The following is a 23,629-nucleotide window of genomic DNA, read 5'->3' on the forward strand; positions in this document are numbered from 1 at the left end:
CAAGCGTGTGTGGCAGCAACCAGGTGAGGAGTACAAAGACAAGTGTGTCTTGCCTACGGTCAAGCATGGTGGTGGGAGTGTCATGGTCTTGGGCTGCATGAGTGCTGCCGGCACTGGGGAGCTACAGTTCATTGAGGGAACCATGAATGCCAACATGTACTGTGACATACTGAAGCAGAGCATGATCCCCTCCCTTCGGAGACTGGGCCGCAGGGCAGTATTCCAGCTTGATAACGACCCCAAACACAACTCCAAGATGACCACTGCCTTGCTAAAGTAGCTGAGGGTGAAGGTGATGGACTAAACCCTATTGAGCATCTGTCGGGCATCCTCAAACGGAAGGTAGAGGAGCACAAGGTCTCTAACATCCACCAGCTCCGTGATGTCGTCATGGAGGAGTGGAAGAGGACTCCAATGGCAACCTGTGAAGCTCTGGTGAATTCCATGCCCAAAAGGGTTAAGGCAGCGCTGGAAAATAATGGTGGCCACACAAAATATTGACACAATTTGGACATTTTCACTTAGGGGTGTACTCACTTTTGTTGCCAGTGGTTTAGACATTAATGGCTGTGTGTTGAGTTATTTTGAGGGGACAGTAAATTTACACTGTTACACAAGCTGTACACTCACTACTTTACACTGTAGCAAAGTGTCATTTCTTCAGTGTTGTCACATGAAAAGATATAATCAAATATTTACAAAAATGTGAGGGGTGTACTCACTTTTGTGAGATACTGTATCCATGTTTGAATCATGACTAACGTATGAAAGAAATAGAACATTTTTCAAATGTTGCATGTGGTCACACATTTCCTTTGCTGAATACACTCACTGTCCACTTTAATAGGAACACCTGTACACCTGCACATTCATGCAGTTATCTAATCAGCCAATCATGTGGCAGCAGCACAATGCAAAAAAAATAATAAAAAATCATGCAGATACAGGTTAAGAGCTTCAGTTAATGTTCACATCAAACATCAGAATGAAGAAAAAGTGTGATCTCTGTGACTTTGAGTGTGAAATCATTGTTGGTACCAGATGGGCTGGTTTGAGTATTTCAGAAACTGCTGATCTCTAGAGTTTACACATAAAGGTGCAAAAAAAATTGATGGAAAAGCCTGAAGCTGCCATGAAGGACATAATAACTCATATAACCAACTGTGGTGAGCAGAAAAGCATCTCAGTAAAACATCGATCATTGAGGTGGTTGAGCTACAACAGCAGAAGACCACATCAGGTTCCACTCCTGTCAGCCAACAACAGGAATCAGAGGCTATCATGAGCACAGACTCACCAAAACTGTACTGTAAAAATCACCTGGTCTTTTTCCAGTCTTCAGCTGTCCAGTTTGGGTGAGTCTGTGCCTGTGATAGCCTCATATTCTTGTTTGATGTGCTGTGTGTGCTGAGATGCTTTTCTGCTCACCACGGTTTGGTTGTAAAGAGTGCTTATTTGAGTTACTATAGACTTCCTGTTAGCGCAGACCAGTCTGGTCATACTCCTCTGATCTCTCTCATCAAAATTGTTTTTCAGTCTGCAGTTCCTTCACACACAGGATGTTTTTTTTTGTTGTTGTTTTTTTTTTCACCATTCTGTGTAAACTCTAGAGACTGTTGTGTGTGAAAATCCCAGGAGGTCAGCAGAATCTGAAAAACTCAAACCATCCCATCTGTTACCAACAACCATGCCACGGTCAAAGTCACAGAGATCACACTTTTCCCCGTTCTGATATTGGATGTGAACATTAACTTGCTCTTGAACTGTAATTGCATGACTTTATTCATTGTGCTGCTGCCACATGATTGGCTGATTGGAGAACGGCATGAACATGCAGGTGTACAGGTGTTCCTAATAAAGTGGACAGCGAGAATAGAAATAAGATATGTGAACCAGTTTGATTTTTATATGATATGCTATCATAATCTACCAAAGTTTATGTTTTATATTACAGAAATTCATGCATTGATTCATTTGTGTATTTGTTCATATCCAAGGTTGGTTTAGACTCTGTAACACTTGCAGGTTTTGGTTTTCTACAAGAACCAAAAAAAATATGTGATTAAAGAATTCAGTGCATTTCTGTTCACTTGTCTAATTGACCACAGCGTGCACGTGCACACACACACACACACACACACACACACACTCTGTGACAGCTGTGTCCTCAGTTTATCAGTACAGTGTGGAAAAATTTGCTTCTTGAAAACTTCTTGAAAATTCATGCCATAATTGTGTGTGGCATTTTTATGGGAATAGTTCCCTTTTGATAAAAGTGTTGGAGTCAGTCTTTCAATTTGTGTATATTTGGAATGTGGTAGAACATTTGAGACAATGAGACACCGTTTACAATAATCTGTGTAAGCCGCTGAGAAAAACTGGCCTCAGTGCCAGGTGGCGCAGCAGGTAGCGTTGCTCCTGGGTTTGATCCTGACCTTGGGTTACTGACTGCGTAAAGTTACATATGCTTTCCCCATGTTCGCCTGGGTTTCTTCAGGGTTCGCTTGTTTCCTCCGACTGTCCAAAAACATTCAGTTAGGTCCACTGGCTGCACTAAATGGCCCATAGTTGTGATTATACACTATATTGCCAAAAGTACTCTATGTGGACACACACCCATATACGTATGTGGAACATACCATTCCAGATTTATTCCCCCTTTGCTGTTATAATGCGCTAAACTCTTCTGGGAAGGCTTTCCACTAGATTTTGGAGTGTGGCTGTGGGGACTTGTGTTCATTCATCTACAAGAGCATTAATGAGATCAGGTGATGTTAGTGAGATGTTAGGTGAGGAGGTCTGGGGTGCAGTCAGTGTTCCAGTTCATCCCAAAGGTGTTCAGTGGGGTTGAGGTCAGGGTTCTGTGCAGGACACTCGAGTTCTTCGACTAAAACCTTCTCAGACCATGTCTTCATGGAGCTCGCTTTGTGCACTCGTCATGCTGGAACAGCTTTGAGTTCAAGTGAAGGGAAATTATAACGCTACAGCACACAAAAAAATTCTGTATAATGCTGTGCTGCCATCTTTGTGGCAACAAGTTTAGAGAAGAACCACATATGGATGTGATGGTCAGGTGCCCACATACTTTTGGACATATATTGCATGTTTGATTTCTATAGACTTTTCTGAGTTTTAGAACTAATAGTAGATTAAAGGCAGTCTTTAAAAGAGTATAAGACATAAACAGGGACTACTTTAGTCTCCTCCTCAGCACAGTATGTGGAGGTATACAAACCATTCTATTGTCTGCAACACACCAATCAATCCACCGAAGAAGAAGAAAAAGAATTACGTCATATCCGTGAGCTTAAACGCCCCGCCCTCTGTGTTTCCACTCCATTTTATTCCCAACATACATCACGGCAGCTTCCGAGCTTAAAGCAAGATGGCGGACAGACCAGGTACGGGTATTCTGTACAAACTGCACAGTTTCCACAAACATCTGGCTATACAGTGTATATGTGCATGGTGCCCTGAGACGGACTGGCATCCCATCATGGGTGAAATCACCCACCTTGCCCTCAGTGTTCCCGGGATAGACTTTGGATCCACCATGACCCTGACCACGATAAAGCTGAAGATGAATGAATGAATGTAATCACTGCAGTGTAAAAATATTCCATTTTATTCAGAGAATTTTTGAGAGTTGTGTTAGCGATTGAGAAAAAAAAAACTGCAATAGGCTTTAGCTCAGTAGAGTTAGTCTAGATTATCTCCATCCATCCATTTTCTGTACTGTTTGTCCTACACAGGGTTGCGGGGAGCCCGGAGCCTATCCCAGGGGTTCGGGCACACGGGCAGGGGACACCCAGGACAGAGTACCAACCCACTGAAGGGCACAATCACACACACATTGACACGCTACAAACAATTTAGAGATCCCACTCAACCTACAACACATATCTTTGGACTTTGGGAGGAAACCCCAAGGAAACCCCGAAGACATGGGGCGACCATGCAAACTCCGTGCACGCAGGTCAGACACGAGATTCGAACCCCCAACCCTGGAGGAGTGACACAAACATGCTAACCACTAAACCTCAATTTCTCAGATTTTCACTTCTTGGCTTGAATTTTCTCTGTCACAGCTATGCAGTTAGTTGTTTACTATGGTCAGGATATTACTGTAGCACTATTTAGTGCAATACTATGTGATTGTATGTGATGTATTTGCTAATATTCTGCTCTATATTTAATAGCTAATAGAGACTGGCTTTGCCTGGTTTCTTCTCTAACCCGTTGGATTGACTGTGGCTGAAATGGTGGATTTCTCTCTGAGGGAGGAAGGGAGGGATAGTGGCAGAGAGTGTGTGTGTGTGTGTGTGCGCGCATCTATAATGCTGCTGCTCCCGGAGACCACCTCAATGCATCCGAGTGAAACGCGACAGCACAACTGATAAACACGTTATGGGCCAAGATGGTGGATTTAAAAGACTAATATGCGCCAAGAAGTCGTGTAATTCCTGTCGGGTGAGCCTAAACCTGTTGTTTCTCTTATTAATAAACGGCACGGTTCAGTCTGTGTGTTAATGCTGTGCCTGGGGGATAGTGTTGCATTCAGGATGTCAGTGTCTCTAGTCTTTAAACCCTGTATTTATCCTGCAGTAAGGACTACACAAAGGTGCTGCTGTATTTCAGTATTTCAGTATGATACGAAAAATTATATTGTTAAAACACTGTTAAACCTCATCATTTAGGCTATATTATTGTAATTTTCCAGGAGTCATTTGTTGTTGTTGTTGTTGTTGTTTTTTAAAATCCCAGTATAAAAAAGTATTACAGTATACATCTATATACTTAGTTGACACATCTTGTGACGTAATTATGAATTGAATTAATTACTCCAGCTAATATTTTCTTAGCGCCACCAACTGTCAAGCATCTAATGCCCTCATCACAGTTTATTATTCCACACAGGCACTAATTATTCCCATCATCATAATCTACAAAAGCAACTGGTTAGTGGTGGTCCATCAGGCGTTATGCATTGCTAATGGACTTTATATCATGTTATTTATTTGTGTCTTTTCCAGAAGAGGACAGATGTTTGTTCTCTGCCTGTGAAAGAGCTTGCCTTTCAGATGACAATTGTGACTTCAGGCACAGGTGTTTGCCAGGTGGTGTGTTCTTTATAAGCCTGTTATCTTATTTGCACTTCTTTCTGTTGTCACACAACTGGAACCGCCATGGTGACAGACTTGATAGCCTGCTCAAATTCAATGAGAGGTGAATATGACCGTGCAATATAACTAAGGCGTTCACTGCAGTGGAGAAGTAGATCAGAAAATACATCACTCTGTTAATGCAATATATATATATATATATATATATATATATATATATATATATATATATATATATATATATACACATAAAATGTTAATGTGTGTGTGTGTGTGTTCCTCACTTCACTTTCAATTTCAAATGATCATCTATAAATTTCCATTGTCCTTTTCACACATTAATTAGTTATACACATATCCAGATTATTATTGTTTTGTTTTTTTTTACATTATCTCTGTTTTCCTACTTAAAATTGCCTGATGTATGAATCTGATTACTTGTCTTAAAAAGTAAATCGACTGCCCTTGAGTGAAAAAATGAATAAATAAATAAAAGGCTAAAACAGTCTGCTTGAAATAATAATAATAATAATAATACAAATATATAATAAACCTGGTAATTTGTTGAAGAAAAAATTGTAATTATTGAATATACAAAATGTAGAGTTTAGGACTGTTGTATGATGCAAAGTGGTTAAAAAAAAAAACAACCCAACATTTCCCCCAAATACAGCACTTATTTAAAAACAAACAAACAAACTAGGTTTTTTGTTCCTAATCCAAGGTGATCAGTGGAGTCTGGCACATTTTTTGTATTTTTTTTTTTTACTTTTATGTAGAAAGATTGAGAGACAAGTAATCTAAAGAGCTACAGAAGTTTATGTTAATTAACTTTAATTTAAATCTTATATTTTCCTGAAAGGCCTTAATTGACCTGTCCATAAGTGTGTACTCTATGCATGAAAGGGTTAAAAACATGTTGAAAAGATTAATCTACATTTCATATTTCTGTTGTAATAACTCATTATTTAACACCCAAAACCCCTCGGGTTATTATTCAACTATTCATTTTAGAGTAAATTGATTAGTAACAATACTGACTTATTTAATAATCACAGTGAAAATAAAATGAACAATAGTTATTGTTAATAAGGGTCTGCACTCTGTAAGTTTGCACCCAACCTGAGATTTAAGAGTTAATGTTTCTGAAAGTTATTCTAGAGGCATTATAATTATTCCTTCCTTCCTTCCTTCCTTCCCTCCTTCATTCATTCATTCATTCATTCATTCATCTTCAGTAACCGCTTTATCCTGGTCAGGGTTACAGTGAATCCAAAGCCACGAGGCGGGAATACACCCTGAAATGGAATGCCAGTGCATTTCAGGGCACCATGCACACACACATCCACACCCTCATTCACCTCTAGGGGCAAATTAGAATAGCCAGTCTCACACCTACCGGCATGTTTTTGAGGGATGGGAGGAAACCTGAGAACCCAGAAGAAACCCCCTTGTATACAGGGACACAGAGAGTAGCCCAAGCTCAAGATCTATGAGGCTGCAATGCTACCCACTGCACCACTGCACTTATTATTTAGTTATTAATCTACAATAACTATAAAGCATATTGAATTGTACCCATTACTTATTTGATACGTATAGTGAAACTAATAGGGACGGCAGTTATAATGCTCCGTTTTCAAGTGGGAAGAAGGCGGTGGGGAAAACATGGAGCCCTCCATGTTCAATTCAATTCAATTTTATTTATATAGCACTTTTAACAATAGACATTATCACAAACCAACTTTAAAGAACTCCGGACGTGGATTTCAATTCATCCCATGCTCTTCATTTGTTACCTACAATCTAGCCAGATAACTGTGATGAGTGATGTGTGTCGATTGCTCTAAAGCAAATACTAGCATATACAGTATAATGCATTTAAATGTAAAGTGGTGCTGTATTGTTTACTATTAATGCTGTGAGCAGCCATGTTGATATGACATCATGTACTGAACTTGGGGTTGAGGAGACCTTCCTAAGTTTCCGGGTAGGAATTCTGATTTGAGGGGGGTGTTTTCTTTGTTTTTTCCCTAGTCAGAGTTTGGAATTTTTTTTTGGGGATCGTCAGGGGATCCTGAGATTTTAAAGCCCTAATATTTTTTAATTTAAAATATTATTCAAGAGGCATGCATGCACAGTCCAAATTATAAAGATGAATTCATCCAGCAGTATGTTTTCAACAATTAAACGACTGTCGCATTCTTTGGAAGAAAACAATGTGTTGCCAATAAGTTGCACCTTAACGTGGTCCAAGCTCAAACCACTTGCTCCACCAAACTCTAAAACACTAGCTTTCGGATACTGTTGAGTTATCGCAGATATTATTAGCATATATGATTATGGCATACACATATTGACTCACCCCACTTAAATATAATTGCCTGATTTGCATTCAGGGAATACATTTTCAAATTGAAAGCCTAATACCTGGTTTCCTTGTATGTAATTGTCTTTCATTAGATGCTGCAGGTTCAAACCTACTTTCGGCATTAATGCAGAACTAATCAACGCTTTCAGTGCTCCTTAGATAAATGATGTTAGTATGTGGAAGTACTAGTAATAGTATAATAGAATGCATTGTATTATCACACAAGAATGGAAAATGCCTTTTAAAAGAGGGTCTATCAGACGCAGTGCTTAGTGAAATGTAAAATAACATAAAAGAATATGTAGACAGTGACTCCAGGCTTTTGATGCTTTTACAATGCTGCTGTGCTCCATCACTCGAGTCCTCTCTCTTTTTTTTCTCCAGGCTCTGCCAAACAGGATTACATTTTTTTAATTCAATCTGCAGTTGTTATGCTCCTTAGCCACTGAATCATACAGAGCTATGTATGGCTCAGAAGCTTTGTCAGAGTTTTTTTTTTCTCATGCTGTAAATGTTGCTGTAAAAACAGCAAACTTGCTCGAACATTTTTTAAAAATATGAATTTAAATGTGCATATATCTTCAAAATCTATTTAATTTTTTAAAAAGGTTTCTCTTGATTCATTACATTGTGAGGTGTACATAACTATTGTGTACACAATAGTTCAGGTTTGTCTTTCAATACAACAAATGGCTCATGGCATATATGTATGTGTGTGTGTGTGTATATATATATATATATATATATATATATATATATATATATGCACACACACACACACACATATATATATATATATATATATATATATATATATATATATATATATATATATATATATGCATTTATACAGAGCCGACCGTGTTTCCATTTCCAACGAGCAAGGCATCAGTAACTGTGACATCTCAGGCTGCCTGAGGGCCAGACTATGGGCTCTAGAGGAGTGGAGAGGCGCAAACCGACTACCCCGGCCCAGACCCCAGAGGGCAACGTGGTGATGAGCTTCAGCTTCGAGAGCTATCAGCTGGAGGAAGAGGACTGCCAAGGCAAAGACATCCCTGACAAAGGGGTGCTGGCTCTCTCAGAGCCTGGTAAGATGCTGACTTATATAACTGCTTTACTGCCTGGAGATTGATATCACTAAGAGCACAAAACCACAGTCACTGCAAATTGGATAAATTGTGTTATGTGTTTGGATACAAACTGCATGTTCCAGGCCTGAGGTTATACTGCAGAGAAGGTTAAATCACCTGCTGTGTAATAGCAAGAGCTAACCTTGTGAGCTTAGATAAGACACTGACTAGAAGCTCATGCTAAGTAAATCATTGGTGTTTTTTCATTGGCGTAAAAGGGGTACTTGGGACCTGTGGTGTTTTAAAGTCTTATCACTGAATATGCATTCCATAGGGTTTCGAGTATCCCTATAGACAGATACTTTTTCACAAACGGCTTGAGATGTTTTTATGCATGCATATAATACATAACCTGCATGCATACACCAATCAGCCATAACAATAAAACCACTGACAGGCAGTGTGATACTCTGGGAAATGTTCTGCTGGGAAATCTTGGGTCCTGGCATTCACATGGATGTTACTTTGACACGTACCACCTACCTAAACATGGTTGCAGACCAAGTACACCCCTTCATGGCAACGGTATCAGCAGGATAATGTGCCCTGCCACACTGCAAATTGTTCAGGAATGGTTTGTGGAACATGACAAAGAGATTAAGGTGTTGACTTGGCCTCCAAATTCCCCAAATCTCAATCCGATCAAGCATCTGGATCTGTCAGATTCATAGAGGCCCCACCTCACAACATACAGGACTTAAAGGTGCTAACGTCTTGGTGCCAGATACCACAGCACACCTTCAGAGGTCTTGTAGAGTCCATGCGTCGATGGTCCAAGCTGTTTTGGCGGCACAAGGAGGACCTACACAATATTAGGCAGGTGGTTTTAATGTTATGGCTGATTTGTGTATAACGGATAACCATATATGTTTGAACAAACAGGGAGCTGTAGTAGGTAAGCTGTTTCAAATTCCACATTCGTCCTGCAACTGGGAAAGCAAAGTAGTCTAAATCTCAATGTCCTGAAAATGAACTGGTGTCAGACACATCACCTGAAGACTCTCATAACAGTAAGGAAAAAGAGAGTGAACTAATGCTCAATAATGCTCATACATTGCATATGCATGAGAAAAGCTGACATTAACATGATGAACCAGATGCTGAGAGGTTCATACAGTATTCAAATACATCACATATATATGTTTATGCATATTTTATCATTTCGGTTTGGTTTATGTTCAAAGTATTGGAGGAACCTGTTCCAGATGATCGCTATCACGGAATCTATTTTGCTATGCTGTTGGCTGGAGTCGGCTTCCTGTTACCTTACAATAGCTTCATCACAGATGTGGACTACCTCCATCATAAATTTGAAGGTACAGCTTTTATTTATAGCGCATTTTATATTCTTTAAATGTGATATGGCAATAGGTGTTACAATGGTGAGCCTGACGTCTTTTGAAATGTCATTAGACTGACTTATCACTGTTCTTTGGTCTGCATTGTTCCTTGTAGAAAGACATCTGATAAGATATTTGATTAGTGATGGAATTTGAAGTCGTGACTATATGGCTTTTGTGCCTTTCCAGGGACATCCATTGTGTTCGACATGAGCCTCACATATATTCTTGTGGCTCTCGTTGCGGTGGTACTGAACAATGTCCTGGTGGAGATGCTCAGCCTGCACACCAGGATCACCGTGGGTAAGTCTGTTTACGCAGATACACACATACACACACACACACGAATTCTGGAAGGAGGAGCAAGTGTATTGACCTGAGAGAATGCATGACTGGCCCTACGGGCGGAGGGAGGAGGGGCTCTCATCTCACTCCGTCAGTCATCAGCACTAACATCCTCAGACTCCTGCTGAACCAGCGCTGGGGGAAGAGCAGGGGAGAGGCTTAGCATAGAATAAAAGAGCCAATTCATTTCCAAAACAACACTTGCATTTCCATGCAAACGTGTGCCTCCTTTTCTATGAAACATTGCTATTATGAGCAGAGAAACCTTCACAATTCTATATGTTCGTCTTTTACTCATACCCCTATAAGCTACATCTATTACACATTACATATATAACTGAGGTGCTGCTTCACAAGGACACATTAAAATGCAGTTATTTCAGTATGAGGGCAGTGTTATTATGCTTGTATGTGTGAAGGATAACCACAGAAGCACATAGACCCTAGAGGAAGAAAAAACACAATAAGGCATCAACCATCTTCTTTAATATCTCTACATTAATGTTTTCCTTTGCATTGTTTAAAGCTCTAGGCATCACTGAATCAAAAAGTATTGCCACTGGAGAGATAAGGGAGAAAATATAGATAAGAAACCAGCAGTTATTGTATATGCATATGTTTCTCATATATATGTATATATTTTTAAATAAACTGTATATGTTTTTAGTGTATATCTCTGTATACTCTGTATATCTGAGAACAACTGAAATAGGAAAAAAGAAAAAACAGTAGATGTAGCTGTCCATTGCACAGCATTTATAGTATTTGTGCATAGTGTTGCTGGTATGACTGAATCGAACAATAAATCTTAGCTTTAACAGGCCTTGATAGTTGTGTACAGAATAACTTAAACCTCTCTCCGCATTAGAAGGATGCACTATTTTGGGCATGGAAGATTTGACGTTTCTCCGGGCTACCAGTTTGACTCTTCAAGCTAACAATAGCAGGCTATGTGGATGCACATGTCATAAAATATAACTGGCTGACAGAGCTGAGAACATAGCTGTTGTTGTTGTTGTTGTTTTAAAGAAAAACTGATTTATAGGAGAGAGAAATTTGGAAGAGAGTGAAAGAAAAACATTACAAAACCATCCAACTTCTTGAGACTTCTGCATCATATTATCCATTCTCCTGCCAAAGCCAACTGATGGACAAGTCAGAAGCAATCAAAATGATTTATTAGTAAATGCAAGACTACAGTCTGGCTCATTCCTTTCCCTCATTATCTTCATAATTTCTCTGGTCACTATTTTTAAATTGATCTACTGGGTTGCTAACCAAATGTTATCTGAACATATTGGAAAGTGGTGCAGTATGAACATTTTTTATGCGCTACAGTTTCACATACAGTATTACACGCCATCATCCATAGCATTAAAACCATCTGCCTAATATTGTGTAGGTCCCCATGAGGGAGGTCCTCATTCATCAGTCCACTTTCTTCCATGGTTCAGTTCTGATGCTCACCTGACGAGCTAGCCTTCACTCCCCACACAGATCAATGAGCCTTGGGTGCCCATGACCCTGTTGCCGGTTCACCGGTTGTCCTTTCCTTAGACTACTTTTGGTAGGTCCTAACCACTGCATACCGGGAACACCCCACAAGACCTGCCGTTTTGGAGATGCTCTGACCCAGTCGTCTAGCCATCGTACCCTTGTCAAAGTCGCCCAGATCCTTACGCTTGCCCATTTTTCCTGCTTCCAACACATCAACTTCGAGAACTGACTGTTAACTTGCTGTCTAATGTACAGTATTCCACCCCTTGACAGGTGTCATTGTAATCAGATAATCAATGTTATTCACGTCACCTGTACGTGGTTTTAATGTTATGACTGATTGGTGTAAATATATCTCACAATATTTTGCATATTGGAGAGATCCAGTCTGAGGCTGAAATTCAGATCATATCACATTAAACAAAAATATTCAGAAGAGTAATCAATTTAAGAAAAAACTATTTAACCATTAATAAAAATATTAAAAGCGTTCCATCAAATCCCTAAATGTTAGTGTGCAGTACACAGAATGGAGGTCGTTTCTCATGTGCAGGGAGTATATACCAGCAGCCTATGTAATGTGGCATGATTGATAAGAGACAGCTGAGTTCAAAATGGCATACTATTCATACTACTCATACTAAGCCTCGGCTAAAAGCAGCGTGCGCAACCTGAATATATCCAGTACACCAAAAATATGTGGATGCTCAGGGCATTACTCAGGGCACATTTCTCATTATGCACCAGAGTTATCTCCATGGTGTATTTCCTTCCAATACGACATCATGATTATTTTAAAATGTGGTGTTGAATATATTAATAGTCAAGACCACATTTTAAAATAAACATGGTAGAGTTTTTGTACTACTCAGGAACAGTGTGATGTTATTTTTATTGTGTTAATCAATTTTAGTTTAGGGTTTATAACTGTATAAATAAACCATTTGTGAAGAAAATGTTTTTGGAATATGCTACATTTTTTGGTAGTAATAGGGTATTTTCTCAGTTGCCGTTTAAAATCTTTTTAGTTCTTAGCTGGCTATAGCTGTTTAATGCTTTGCTAATATTCCAATGATTAAATTCCTGTTTTCCTGTCACCTAATTAAAGCTAAAGCATTTTTGATTGCCATGGGGCAGTGGTGGTTTGGCAGTTAAGGCTCTGGGTTGCTGATCGGACGGTCGTGTTCAAGCCCCAGCGCTGCCAAGCTGCCACTGTTGGGCCCTTGAGCAAGGTCCTTAACCCTCTCTGCTCCAGGGGCACTGTATCATGGCTGACCCTGCACTCTGACCCCAACCTCCTAACATGCTGGGGTATGCGAAGAAAAGCATTTCACTGTGCATATGTATATGTGATAAATAAAAGACTCTATCATTATCTCATTATGAAGCTTTTCACTAGCACCTCAATGCGTCATTTTCACTTTTAACCACTAAAAATAAACACGTTTTGGTTCGCAGTAACTGTGAAAATATTCCACACAAAAATGAAGCACTCTAACATCATTCTGAATGTGAATTTGACTGACAGTAGTTATACCAAATGACAATTCTGGCATACAGCATACTATATACAGCATACTACTATGTTCAGATGGAACAGTGGAGTAGTAGTTTCCTTATTTATATTATATACGTTACTGTGCAAAAGTTTTAGGAAAATCAAAAGAAATGCTGTAGAGCAAAGTTGCCATGAAAATAATGAAATGAAATGTTTCTACATTAAAAATACTGTAAGGAGCAGTATACAGTAGTAAATGAAACAAAGTCAATATTTGGTGTGACAAAAAAATAGAAATAAAAGTAGTAGTCTAGTGATCCTGACTCTTTCTGCACTCCGGACCTGCCTGATCCGTTCGGATGCCCTACCTCTGGATGGATTGTATTATAAATTCTTTACTCTAATATTTTGAGACACTGGGTTTTTGATGTCCATGATCTGTAAGCCGTAATCATCAAGATTAAAACAAAATAAAGGCTTGAAATGTTTTATTTTATGTGTAATGAATCCACAATATGAAATTTTTTTGAGATGCACCTGTATAATACACAGTGTGAAATCTTTGCATTGAAAGAATGAAGTGAAGTTAATACCATTTCTTGCAGGTTACCTCTTTGCTCTTGGCCCTTTGCTTTTTGTCAGCATTTTTGATGTGTGGCTGGGGAAGTTTACCACAAACCAGGCGTATGCCCTCAACCTAATATCTGTGGGTGTTGTGGCATTTGGATGCACAGGTACTGATTTAGAGTCTTCTTAATCTTTAAAAAGGGTGCAGATGTAGCATGGGTACAGCACCATCTTATTTACTGCACCTTTAGGGGAAGAGTTTGATGTACTGTATACAGTATGTAATGATTCTACTAGTTTGATTGGCTGTCTGATTTGTCTACAGTGCAGCAGTCCAGTTTCTATGGCTACATGGGAATGCTTCCAAAACGGTACACACAAGGAGTAATGACTGGAGAAAGTAAGATAATCCAGCATGATTGATGTAAGGAATAAATGTGCTGTTATAGGAAAGTAGGCTTGTTACCACACTGAAATGTTTTTTTTTTCTTTAAGACCACATTCCAAAGTGTTTTATTTCTCTTATACCACACCGATTTGCCAACAACTGCAATTATTAATTTATTAATGAATGACACTTGCTTTTCAGCCATTTATAGTTACATTTAATGTTGTAGAACATCCACAAGACAAGATCGTTTCTGTTACCCCTTATGTTATTACAGCTATAAACAGCTGCTCCATTACTCTTTTTTCTCTCTCTTGACGTTAATAAGGTACAAAATTCAGCTTTTTATACTTGTTTTACAGAGAAACTAGAAAGAACAAGAATAAACAATTTCCTGTGGCGGAAAACTTACTAACCTTTACAACAAGCAGACACTCGAAAATCCCTCCATAAATGTTAAATACAAGCCTACGTAAAGCTTTTTACATTTTAACAATATTATGCTTTTATTTGTTAAATGACAGCATGCTTTCTTAATCTATTTATTATTAGTCTCCACATTGTTAGATTAAAGTTTTTAAACACATTGTTAGTAGTGTGTGAACTGTGGAAACAATAAAATATTAAAACGCTGTTATACTAAACTAATCAACACCTTCAGATCTGAGAATTTAACAGCACTGTGTTTTATATATATATATACTCAGATCCAGTACATGCGTAATGAAATCGCTTTTCTTTTCTCAGGCACGGCAGGAGTGATCATTTCACTTAGTCGGATCTTCACCAAGCTGCTGATTAAAGACGAGAGGAAGAACACCATCATCTTCTTCCTCATCTCCATCACCATGGAGCTGATGTGTTTCGTTTTGCATCTGGTGGTGCGCAGGACACGATTTGTGCGCTACTACACCAGCCTGGCACGTCAAGGCTTGAGCCACTCCAAAGACCACACACACCACTGCAATCAGTACCATGTCCACCATGACGTCATCACAGAGGACGTGAGATTTGTAAGTGCACAATTGTAGAAATTGCTATAAGGGGGTAAGGGGAGCTTTGGAGGGCAGCATGTATCATGGAACATACTACGTATGTCCCCTAAAAATATGCTTTTATTGTTTGTATGACCTAGTAGACTGGGTATCTATATAGAGTCCTGTAGTGAACTTATTTGGCTGGAAAGCTTGGTATGGTTTAAAGTGGCTTTGTTTCTTATTCATGGATGACTTGTTTAGTGTAGAATAGTCCTATACATTTTTCTGACACTATTTTACCAATGGAATATTTTTGGATTTTGTTGTTGCATTGTGTGTTTCAAACCCCCATTCTTCATGTTCTAGCTGGTCACAAATCAGGAGAATTTAGAAATGGATACACGATAAAAACAGCGCCATTACCTGTGAAATGTTACTACTTTTAAAACTTAGATCATTACAAATGCACCATTTGGTAAAACTGGGAGTCAGGAGCCATGTTTTAGTGTTTACAAGATAATCAACAGGCGACTTTGACTTTTATTGTACTTGAGTTTCCTCTCTTTAGAAACCAAAATCTGTGGACGTGTGCAGCATTAAGCTCTAAGCAAAGTATATATAATCCATAGTCTGATAATCAGCAAACAAAGAAGTTTTCGGTATCAAGATGTTTATATCATTTCACTTTATTTACTGCTTAGAAATCAGTTTGAGATTAGATGCGAACGTGAAAATATTGTAATATTATGGCATAATGTCAGAAATTTGCGCCCTTCATCAAATGAAATGGGCCATGAAAGGAAAATCCCTTTAGACTTAATCACATGGGTGTTTCTCTTGAAAGTCTTTCGACACTTCCTGCCGTTTGTTCAGGTCCATTGGCCTGATTATGGTGAATGTTGCTCTATAGCAGAGAGACAGAGCGAAAGACCTTGATTTAGCGTTAGACGCTGTTTAGATCATTTACATAAGCACTTCAGCACGACAACGTGGTTTCTGTAGTTGACAGACAGAATACTAATAACCGTGTTGTTCATGCCAGATATGTTCTCATATTTGGAAAGCCAGCTTTCTGGATGAATAACGGCTTAGTAAAATCTACTCATTCTGAACAAATACAAGATTCCCTTTCCTCTACAGGCTACACACCAGGAAGAAACATGAAAAACTACAACAAATTAGTAGCAGCCTGATTAGCTGAAAACAACAATGTACCAACTGTAGTTTTAAACTGAAATGCGTATTCATATCTGAGAGTCCCTCTCTTGACTTCTTGACTATTCATATAGTCGTCCAAAACGCCCGCCCCCAATGTTTTTTGTGAATAAGACTTTAGTCATACCGGATGGTCCAGTGCCTTGGAAACCTGGTGCTCTATTTCATTTTCATTCAACTAATTAAAGAGAGTGCCTTTATTGGCCCAGCTTTGCACTCAAGTAATGGTCCTCTTCACTGGCCGCTGTAGAACTGCTAAGTTGCCACAGGGAGATGCATAACAGCTGGATCCGCTATATCTTCTAGCATGGCTACATATATCTGATCAGTGCTTTCATTAGTTATGGCAGTTCTTTCAACGTCTCTTCCGTTGTTTTCGTTTTACAGTATCTAATATGGTACAAAATAAGTACCTTCCTGAAAATACAGGCTTCCCCTTCACATTTCTGTGTTGCTGCAATGGCTTTCAGTAAACATCAGTCTAACGTCATCTCTCTGATTTCAAGGACAATGGTGCAGTGGGTGTTTCTCCTGCTGATGATGGCAGTACTGCAGAACCAGACTATAGTGGCAGCAGCACATATGTGAGATTTGATGTGCCTAAGCTGAAGATAAAAAGGAGCTGGCCAGGCATCAAGGGTAAAGATCATAGCCGTCAATACTTGCGCAATGATTGTGTATTTTTATGCAGTCTACAGTTCATATAAAGTGGATAAGTATAAACATGCACCATTAAAAAAAAGCACAAATTAAGGAGTTCAGTAGAACACAACAAATTGCATAAGAATATCTATTCTTAACATTTAAGAATAGAGCAACAAACAGCTCCTTACAAGGAACAAATTAAAGCTGCAAATTATTCGTTCAGTTACTTGTAATTAATAGGTATGCACCGATTCCACTTTTATTTTGGATGCGGTATCAGTTTTAAAGCTCTGAATATCATCCATTACTGATCCATTGTTTTTGAGTTCCCTGGTGGTCTAGCGGCTAAGGATCCCGCGCTGTCACTGCCCTGGTTCAATTCCTGGACAGGGAACCCCAGCCACTGGGGGTTGCATCAGTGCCAGTCCCAAGCCCAGATAAAATGGGAGGGTTGTGTCAGGACAGGCATCCATTGTAAAACCTGTGCCAAATCAAATATGCGGGCCAATGATCCACTGTGGCGACCCCTAACGGGAGCAGCCGAAACAGCAACAACTGATCCATTATTGACTTCCTTCTAGCTACCAAGCCAACTCCCTGCAAGCTTTGGTTTATTTATACAAAACATCATGGGCCTGATGGCAGTTTTTGTTTTGTTTTCATATGTAAGATCTGTGTTATGTCAATCAACATCACACGCTTTAATAGCATAAAATACACTATATGGCCAAAAGTACTGTATGTACCTGACCATCACACCTGACCATATGTGCTTCCCCAAACCGTTGCCACAAATTTGGAAGCACACAATTATATAGGACGTCTTTGTATGTTTGTACATTTTTCCTTTCACTGGAACTAAGAGGCCCACCTGTTCCAGTATAACAATGCCCCTGTACACAAAGCGAGCTCCATGAAGACATGGTTTGAGAAGGTTGGACTGGAAGAGCTCGAGTATCCTGCACAGAACCCTAACCTCACCAACACTGAACACCTTTGGGATGAACTGGAACACCGACTGCACCCCAGACCTCCTCACCTAACATCAGTGCCTGATCTCACTAACGTTCTTGTAGATGAATGAACACAAATCCCCACAGCCACGCTCCAAAATCTAGTGGAAAATCCTTCCCAGAAGAGTGGAGCGCATTATAACAGCAAAGAGGGAGCTAAAGCACATATATCAGGTGTCCACATACTTTTGGACATATAGTGTATGTCAGTGGAATCTGATATTGATAGAGTGTTTCAGGGAAGTAACCCTCAAACCGATATTCGGTATCTAATCTGTACTTCTCTAGTACTTCATTGCTTATTATATTTGCAAAAGGATAGCATCCAATCAAAATTATGATCAGGTCATATCTTGGAATAAAGAATAGATTGATTCACAATAAAATGGATTTATAATAAAAAACATTTAAAATCTTTGTCACTTTTTGATTGCTTTTCAGATATGATCCTGCATCGGTATGTGGTCTCTCGTGTGATTTGGCCTTACATGTTGTCCATTGCTGTTACCTACTTCATCACATTGTGCCTGTTTCCCGGCCTGGAGTCCGAGATCCGCAATGCCACGCTGGGAGAGTGGCTCCCCATCCTCATCATGGCCATTTTCAACATGTCCGACTTTGTTGGCAAAGTGAGCTCCTGAATAAAAAATCAAACTGTTTAATAATTCACCCCATTTTCCAATGCATTCTTAATCTTCATTAATCAGTTCACTTAGTCTGGATGAGGCGCATTATGTACTTGCATGGGAAATGAATATTTACCAAATTGTATTTGTCTGTAGATCTTGGCTGCTTTGCCTTATGAGTGGAATGGGGTACGCCTGCTGTTTTTCTCCTGCATAAGGGTGGTCTTTATCCCTCTCTTCATCATGTGTGTGTATCCCATGCCAAAGCCTACGCTCTGTCACCCAGCATGGCCCTGTGTCTTCTCCCTCCTCATGGGCATCACCAATGGTTATTTCGGTAGTGTACCCATGATTCAGGCTGCTGGAAAGGTGCCACCTGAGCAGAGGGAGCTAGCAGGTAAATCTGATGCTTTTAAATGATTGTGTGTTCTAATGTTTCTTTAATATAAAGACTATATGCCCAACTTAGCATCATACAAATTAGACAGTTAGTTGTGCAGTGAGTAGTGCTGCTGCCTCAAAACTCCAGGTACTTTTTCTCCTCGTGATATAATAGCTTGGGTGACAAAATAAAGGGAAAACAAAAGATGAAATGTGTTAGAACAGCTGTACAACTCTCTGGAACTGGAGAGATGGGCATAATTTTTCCGAAAGATGTTCCTTTGACTGATGTTTTGATGATGGTAGTGGAGAGCATGGTCTAACAAACCGCTCCAACATCTCTCATACAGTTCAACTGGGTTGAGATCTAGGGTCTATGAAAGCCATGGTATATGAGTTACATAATTTTTATAATCAATAAACCATTCAGTAAGCCCTCATGACCTGAGGATGGGGGTGGAGTCATCCTGGAGGAGATCACTTACATCAGAATAGAAATGTTTCCTCATAGGATAAAGGTGATCAATCAAAATAACTTTGTTTTGTGTAAAGCAGACAATTAACCGAAATCATGCCACCAAAACAGCATACAGCGTAACAGAACTCACTTTTTTTCCTTTGACGACTGGTTGTATATATATCTTTAAAGAATAACTTTTGTAAAACAACAACAAAAACAACAACAAAAAAAACAGGCTTATCTTGACAGGCTTTGTCCTTTAGTAGCTCATTAAACCAATGTTACACTATTCTTTCAGACTTTCACCTAGTTTGTGTTCCAGAAAGTTTTTTCAATATATTGTACATTATGTATTACCAAGAAATTATATTTTTGGGAGCTATACTATATTCACATGAGTGCAAAAGTTTGCATATTCCTAAGACAAAAATAACAGCAACATTTATTTCCAGTTAGTGTGAATTAGATTTTGTGGTTTCTTTCATCATTATATGAAGTACCAAAAATGGTCAAATGATATATGTTTAGATATTAATGGTTAGAAATCACCAAATATCAGATAAAAGTTTGTATCCCCCTTTAAGAATGTGATATAAATATTGTCTGTATGCTCACTCACCCTTTGCCTTAATAACTGCTTCCAATCTCTATTGTACCCACTGAACAGCTGTTAAATCCTCCCAGTCGTAATATTCATTCTGCTATTCTTCCTGACGTCTCTGTTCTAACTTTGTTCTACCATTGTTTGGCCGATTTCTGTTCGTTCTGACATTTACTTTTACATTTTATTCATTTAGCAGACGCTTTTATCCAAAGCGACTTACAAATGAGGAAATATAAGCAAAGTGAATATCAAGCAGAGAACAATACAAGTAGGGCTACTGTACAATATTTATAATTGAGTGCTAGCGAAGCAGAGAGCGCAGACTAGAGGTGTAAGTGCCAGAGTAAGTTTTATTTATTTATTTATTTATTTATTTATTAAAGGAAAATGTGGGGTTGGCATTTTAGGGGTTAGTTAAGTGCTCACGGAAGAGGTGGGGCTTTAGCTGTTTTTTGAAGATAGTGACAGATTCTGTGGTCCGGATTGAGGCTGGAAGTTCATTCCACCACTGAGGAACAGTTAGTGTGAAGGCTCTGGAAAGGGACCTTGAGCCACGCTGAGTAGCACGGTCATTAATCGATCGCAGATTGCGTGAGGGAACGTAAGCCTTCAGGAGAGAGTTGAGGTAGGGGGGGTGCTGTTCCGGATAAGGTCTTGTACGTGAGCATCAAGGCCTTGAATTTGATACGGGTGGCTACAGGAAGCCAGTGGAGGGAGATGAAGAGGGGTGTGACATGGGTCTTCTTGGGCTGGTTGAAGACGAGGCATGCTGCTGCATTCTGAATCATCTGAAGGGGTTTGATGGAGCTGGCTGGGACGCCCGAGAGTAATGCGTTGCAGTAGTCCAGTTTTCAGATAACTAGAGCCTGGACTAGTATCTGTGTGGCCTGTTTGGTGAGACAAGGTCTCATTTTCTTGATGTTGTACAGAATGAACCTACAGGACTGTGCAGTTGTTGAAATGTGGTCTGTAAAGGTCAAGCTGTTCTTGACACATTCTTCAAGACGTAGCTGTTAAAACTCTGCCAGCTGTCACTTACTGTCATCTTCAAATCTGGTCTGGAGACTGAAAGATTCTTGGCAAACTTTGATTTCATTATTTTGATTCTTTTCAAACCATTTAAAAAAAATTTTTGTCCTTTCTTTCTGTAGATAAATTTCCATTTATTTTACCCAGACACCCCTGTAGATGTAAACCTTTGCACTCATATCTACAGTGAGTTCAGAAAGCATTCAGACCCCTTCAGTTTTTGCCCACTTGATATAAATTTAGTTTACAATCGATTAAATAATCCATATTGACAAAGCAGAAACATTTGAGATATTTCTGCAAATGTATTAAAAATCAAAAACTGAAATACACAATATGGCCAAAAGTTTAGCATATTGTATACTGCTCAAATAAGGCACTGCTCATGGCTAATACCATCCATACAGTGAAGCATGGTTGTGGCAGCATTATGCGATGCAGTTATTTCTTAGCGAGAGAGACTTTTGAAGAAAACCTGCTCTAGAGTGCACACAACCCGAGACTAGGGCGAGGGTCTACCCTTCAGCCTTGTCCCTGAGTGGCACAGCCAAAGCACAGAACATCTGTGAACCACAAGGAACATCTGTGGAGAGACCTGAAGATGGCATTTCACAGATGCCCCCTATCCAATCTGACTGAGATTGAGAGGATCTGCCAAGAAGAATGGAAGAAACTGCTTGATTCTGGGTGTGCAAAGCTTGTAGAGACTTACCCGCAAAGACTCGAAGAAGACTGTAATTTCTGCCATAAATGCTTCTACAAAGTAGTGAATAAAGGCTCTGAATACACTGAACAAAATGGAATAGGTGGTCAGTCAGATTTAAGAGAATATATTACGTGTAGTTTACATAAGAATTTTTAGTTTCTAAATTTCTGACTATTTGATTGATTTACGTAGCGTGAGCGTGTGATCAGGTCACATAGTATTAACGTAAACCAATTACATTATGACATCTTGACAGGACGTTGGCACTGACAGGAAGAAATAACTATAGGATTTAATTAACGCAGTTAAAACGTGTGTTATAATAGTGTAGCGGTAATGTGGTTGTATTAGAATGCCAGCGGTTGGGGTTGAAGCCTCAGTTCAGGTGAGAACCGATGCACACATTTGAATGAAGTAAATTCAGTGAGCTTTTTTTCTCATGAGATATTTCAGTTTTTAAAATTGATAAAACCTTGTTTTCCTTTTGTCATCAAAGATTATTGTATGTAGATTGATGGCCGAAAAAGTCAACATAATCAGTAAAATCAGGCAGTGGTGACTTGGTGGTTAAGGCTCTGGGTTACTGATCGGAAGGTCAGGAGTTCAAGCCCCAGCACTGCCAAGCTGCTGCTGTTGGGCCCTTGAGCAAGGCCCTTAACCCTCTCTGCTCCAGGGGTGCTGTATCATGACTGACCCTGCACTCTGAAGAAAAGAATTTCATTGTGTATATGTGATCAATAAAGACTCATTATTTAATTATTTATTCAAAAGTCATCAGTAATCAATGTCTATAATACTGTACAATAACATGTGCAAAAAGTAGGAGGTCTGAATACTTTCCGGACACACTGTATAAATCTCGTCCAACTGTTTTCTACAGGAAACACCATGACCGTGTCCTACATGTCTGGACTGATGCTGGGATCTGTAGTTGCCTACGCTGCATACCGTTTCACTGCCCCAGGCTCAGGCTTCCACTCAGAAAACGACTTGAACTTCACCCATGGGTATTAGTGCCCTGCAACACATTTTCACCAACTACATTCATTTCTCTCAGCAAATTCCACAAGTAGCAAATCAGAACCTCTGCCGCAAGTTTATTTTGTACCAGCTGTAACGCTGTGCACTTTTGAATGTAGTAAAGTAGACCAGGGGAAATTCCTACCAACACTAAAGACATGTATGTATACTTCATTGTGTTGTTCATTTATGTCATATGAAGGTATATGTCTCGCTTCAGAAGGGAGTTTCGTGGCTCATGTCCTGTGGTGAATTCTTGATAAATGTTCTCCTCTTGCCTTCAGTTGATGATCTGTTGGATTGGAAGGTGAAAAAGCTAAACTCTTCAAATGAAAAGCTGTGTTGTCTTTAATTGTACGTTATAAATGTTGGACCTTTTTTGCTAAAACAACTGAATGTGAACCTCAATGAATAAAAACCTTTTTTTGTACATTTTATGGATTTTATTGATGTTTCTGTATCGACATTTCATGTGAATGTGCTTGCAAATATCATGTATACATTAATTACAAAAAAACTATATTTATTACACACGGTTTTCTGTCGTGTTCTGCATGTGGAAAACAAATCATTTACAATGATTTATAGACTAATCTGATAATGCCGTAAAACCATTAATCAGGAGCTGTCAGTGAGTTCAGACATAAATAACTTACGCTCACCGTTCTATTAATTACTATTCATTTACACT

General features: G+C 39.2%; 1 protein-coding gene across 2 annotated transcripts; it reads left to right on the top strand.

The window, feature by feature from the left end:
• Positions 1 to 3,525: 3,525 nt before the first annotated feature.
• slc29a4a (solute carrier family 29 member 4a) lies at positions 3,526 to 23,378 on the top strand. 2 transcript variants are annotated; one of them, XM_053613344.1, is made up of 12 exons: positions 3,526 to 4,470; positions 5,034 to 5,117; positions 8,348 to 8,585; positions 9,812 to 9,943; positions 10,157 to 10,270; positions 13,913 to 14,041; positions 14,200 to 14,274; positions 15,010 to 15,275; positions 16,961 to 17,093; positions 18,554 to 18,741; positions 18,895 to 19,135; positions 22,799 to 23,378. In XM_053613344.1, the coding sequence occupies exons 3-12, from the start codon at positions 8,423 to 8,425 to the stop codon at positions 22,930 to 22,932; spliced, it is 1,575 nt and encodes a 524-aa protein (XP_053469319.1). In that variant the 5' UTR covers positions 3,526 to 4,470; positions 5,034 to 5,117; positions 8,348 to 8,422; the 3' UTR covers positions 22,933 to 23,378. The 2 variants fall into 2 exon arrangements, with proteins under 2 accessions (XP_053469319.1, XP_053469320.1); XM_053613345.1 differs by lacking the exon at positions 5,034 to 5,117 and having other exon boundaries at positions 3,526 to 4,621.
• The last annotated feature ends 251 nt before the right edge of the window (positions 23,379 to 23,629 follow it).

This window comes from Ictalurus furcatus, chromosome 24 (assembly GCF_023375685.1).
Source record: "Ictalurus furcatus strain D&B chromosome 24, Billie_1.0, whole genome shotgun sequence".
Taxonomy (NCBI): Eukaryota; Metazoa; Chordata; class Actinopteri; order Siluriformes; family Ictaluridae; genus Ictalurus; species Ictalurus furcatus.

Coding starts and splice junctions, on each gene's coding strand:
- slc29a4a (XM_053613345.1), top strand. CDS start 8,423: ATGGGCTCTAGAGGAGTGGAGAGGCGCAAACCGACTACCCCGGCCCAG. Junction 10,271..13,912: donor GCACACCAGGATCACCGTGG/GTAAGTCTGTTT, acceptor CATTTCTTGCAG/GTTACCTCTTTGCTCTTGGC. Junction 14,042..14,199: donor TGTGGCATTTGGATGCACAG/GTACTGATTTAG, acceptor ATTTGTCTACAG/TGCAGCAGTCCAGTTTCTAT.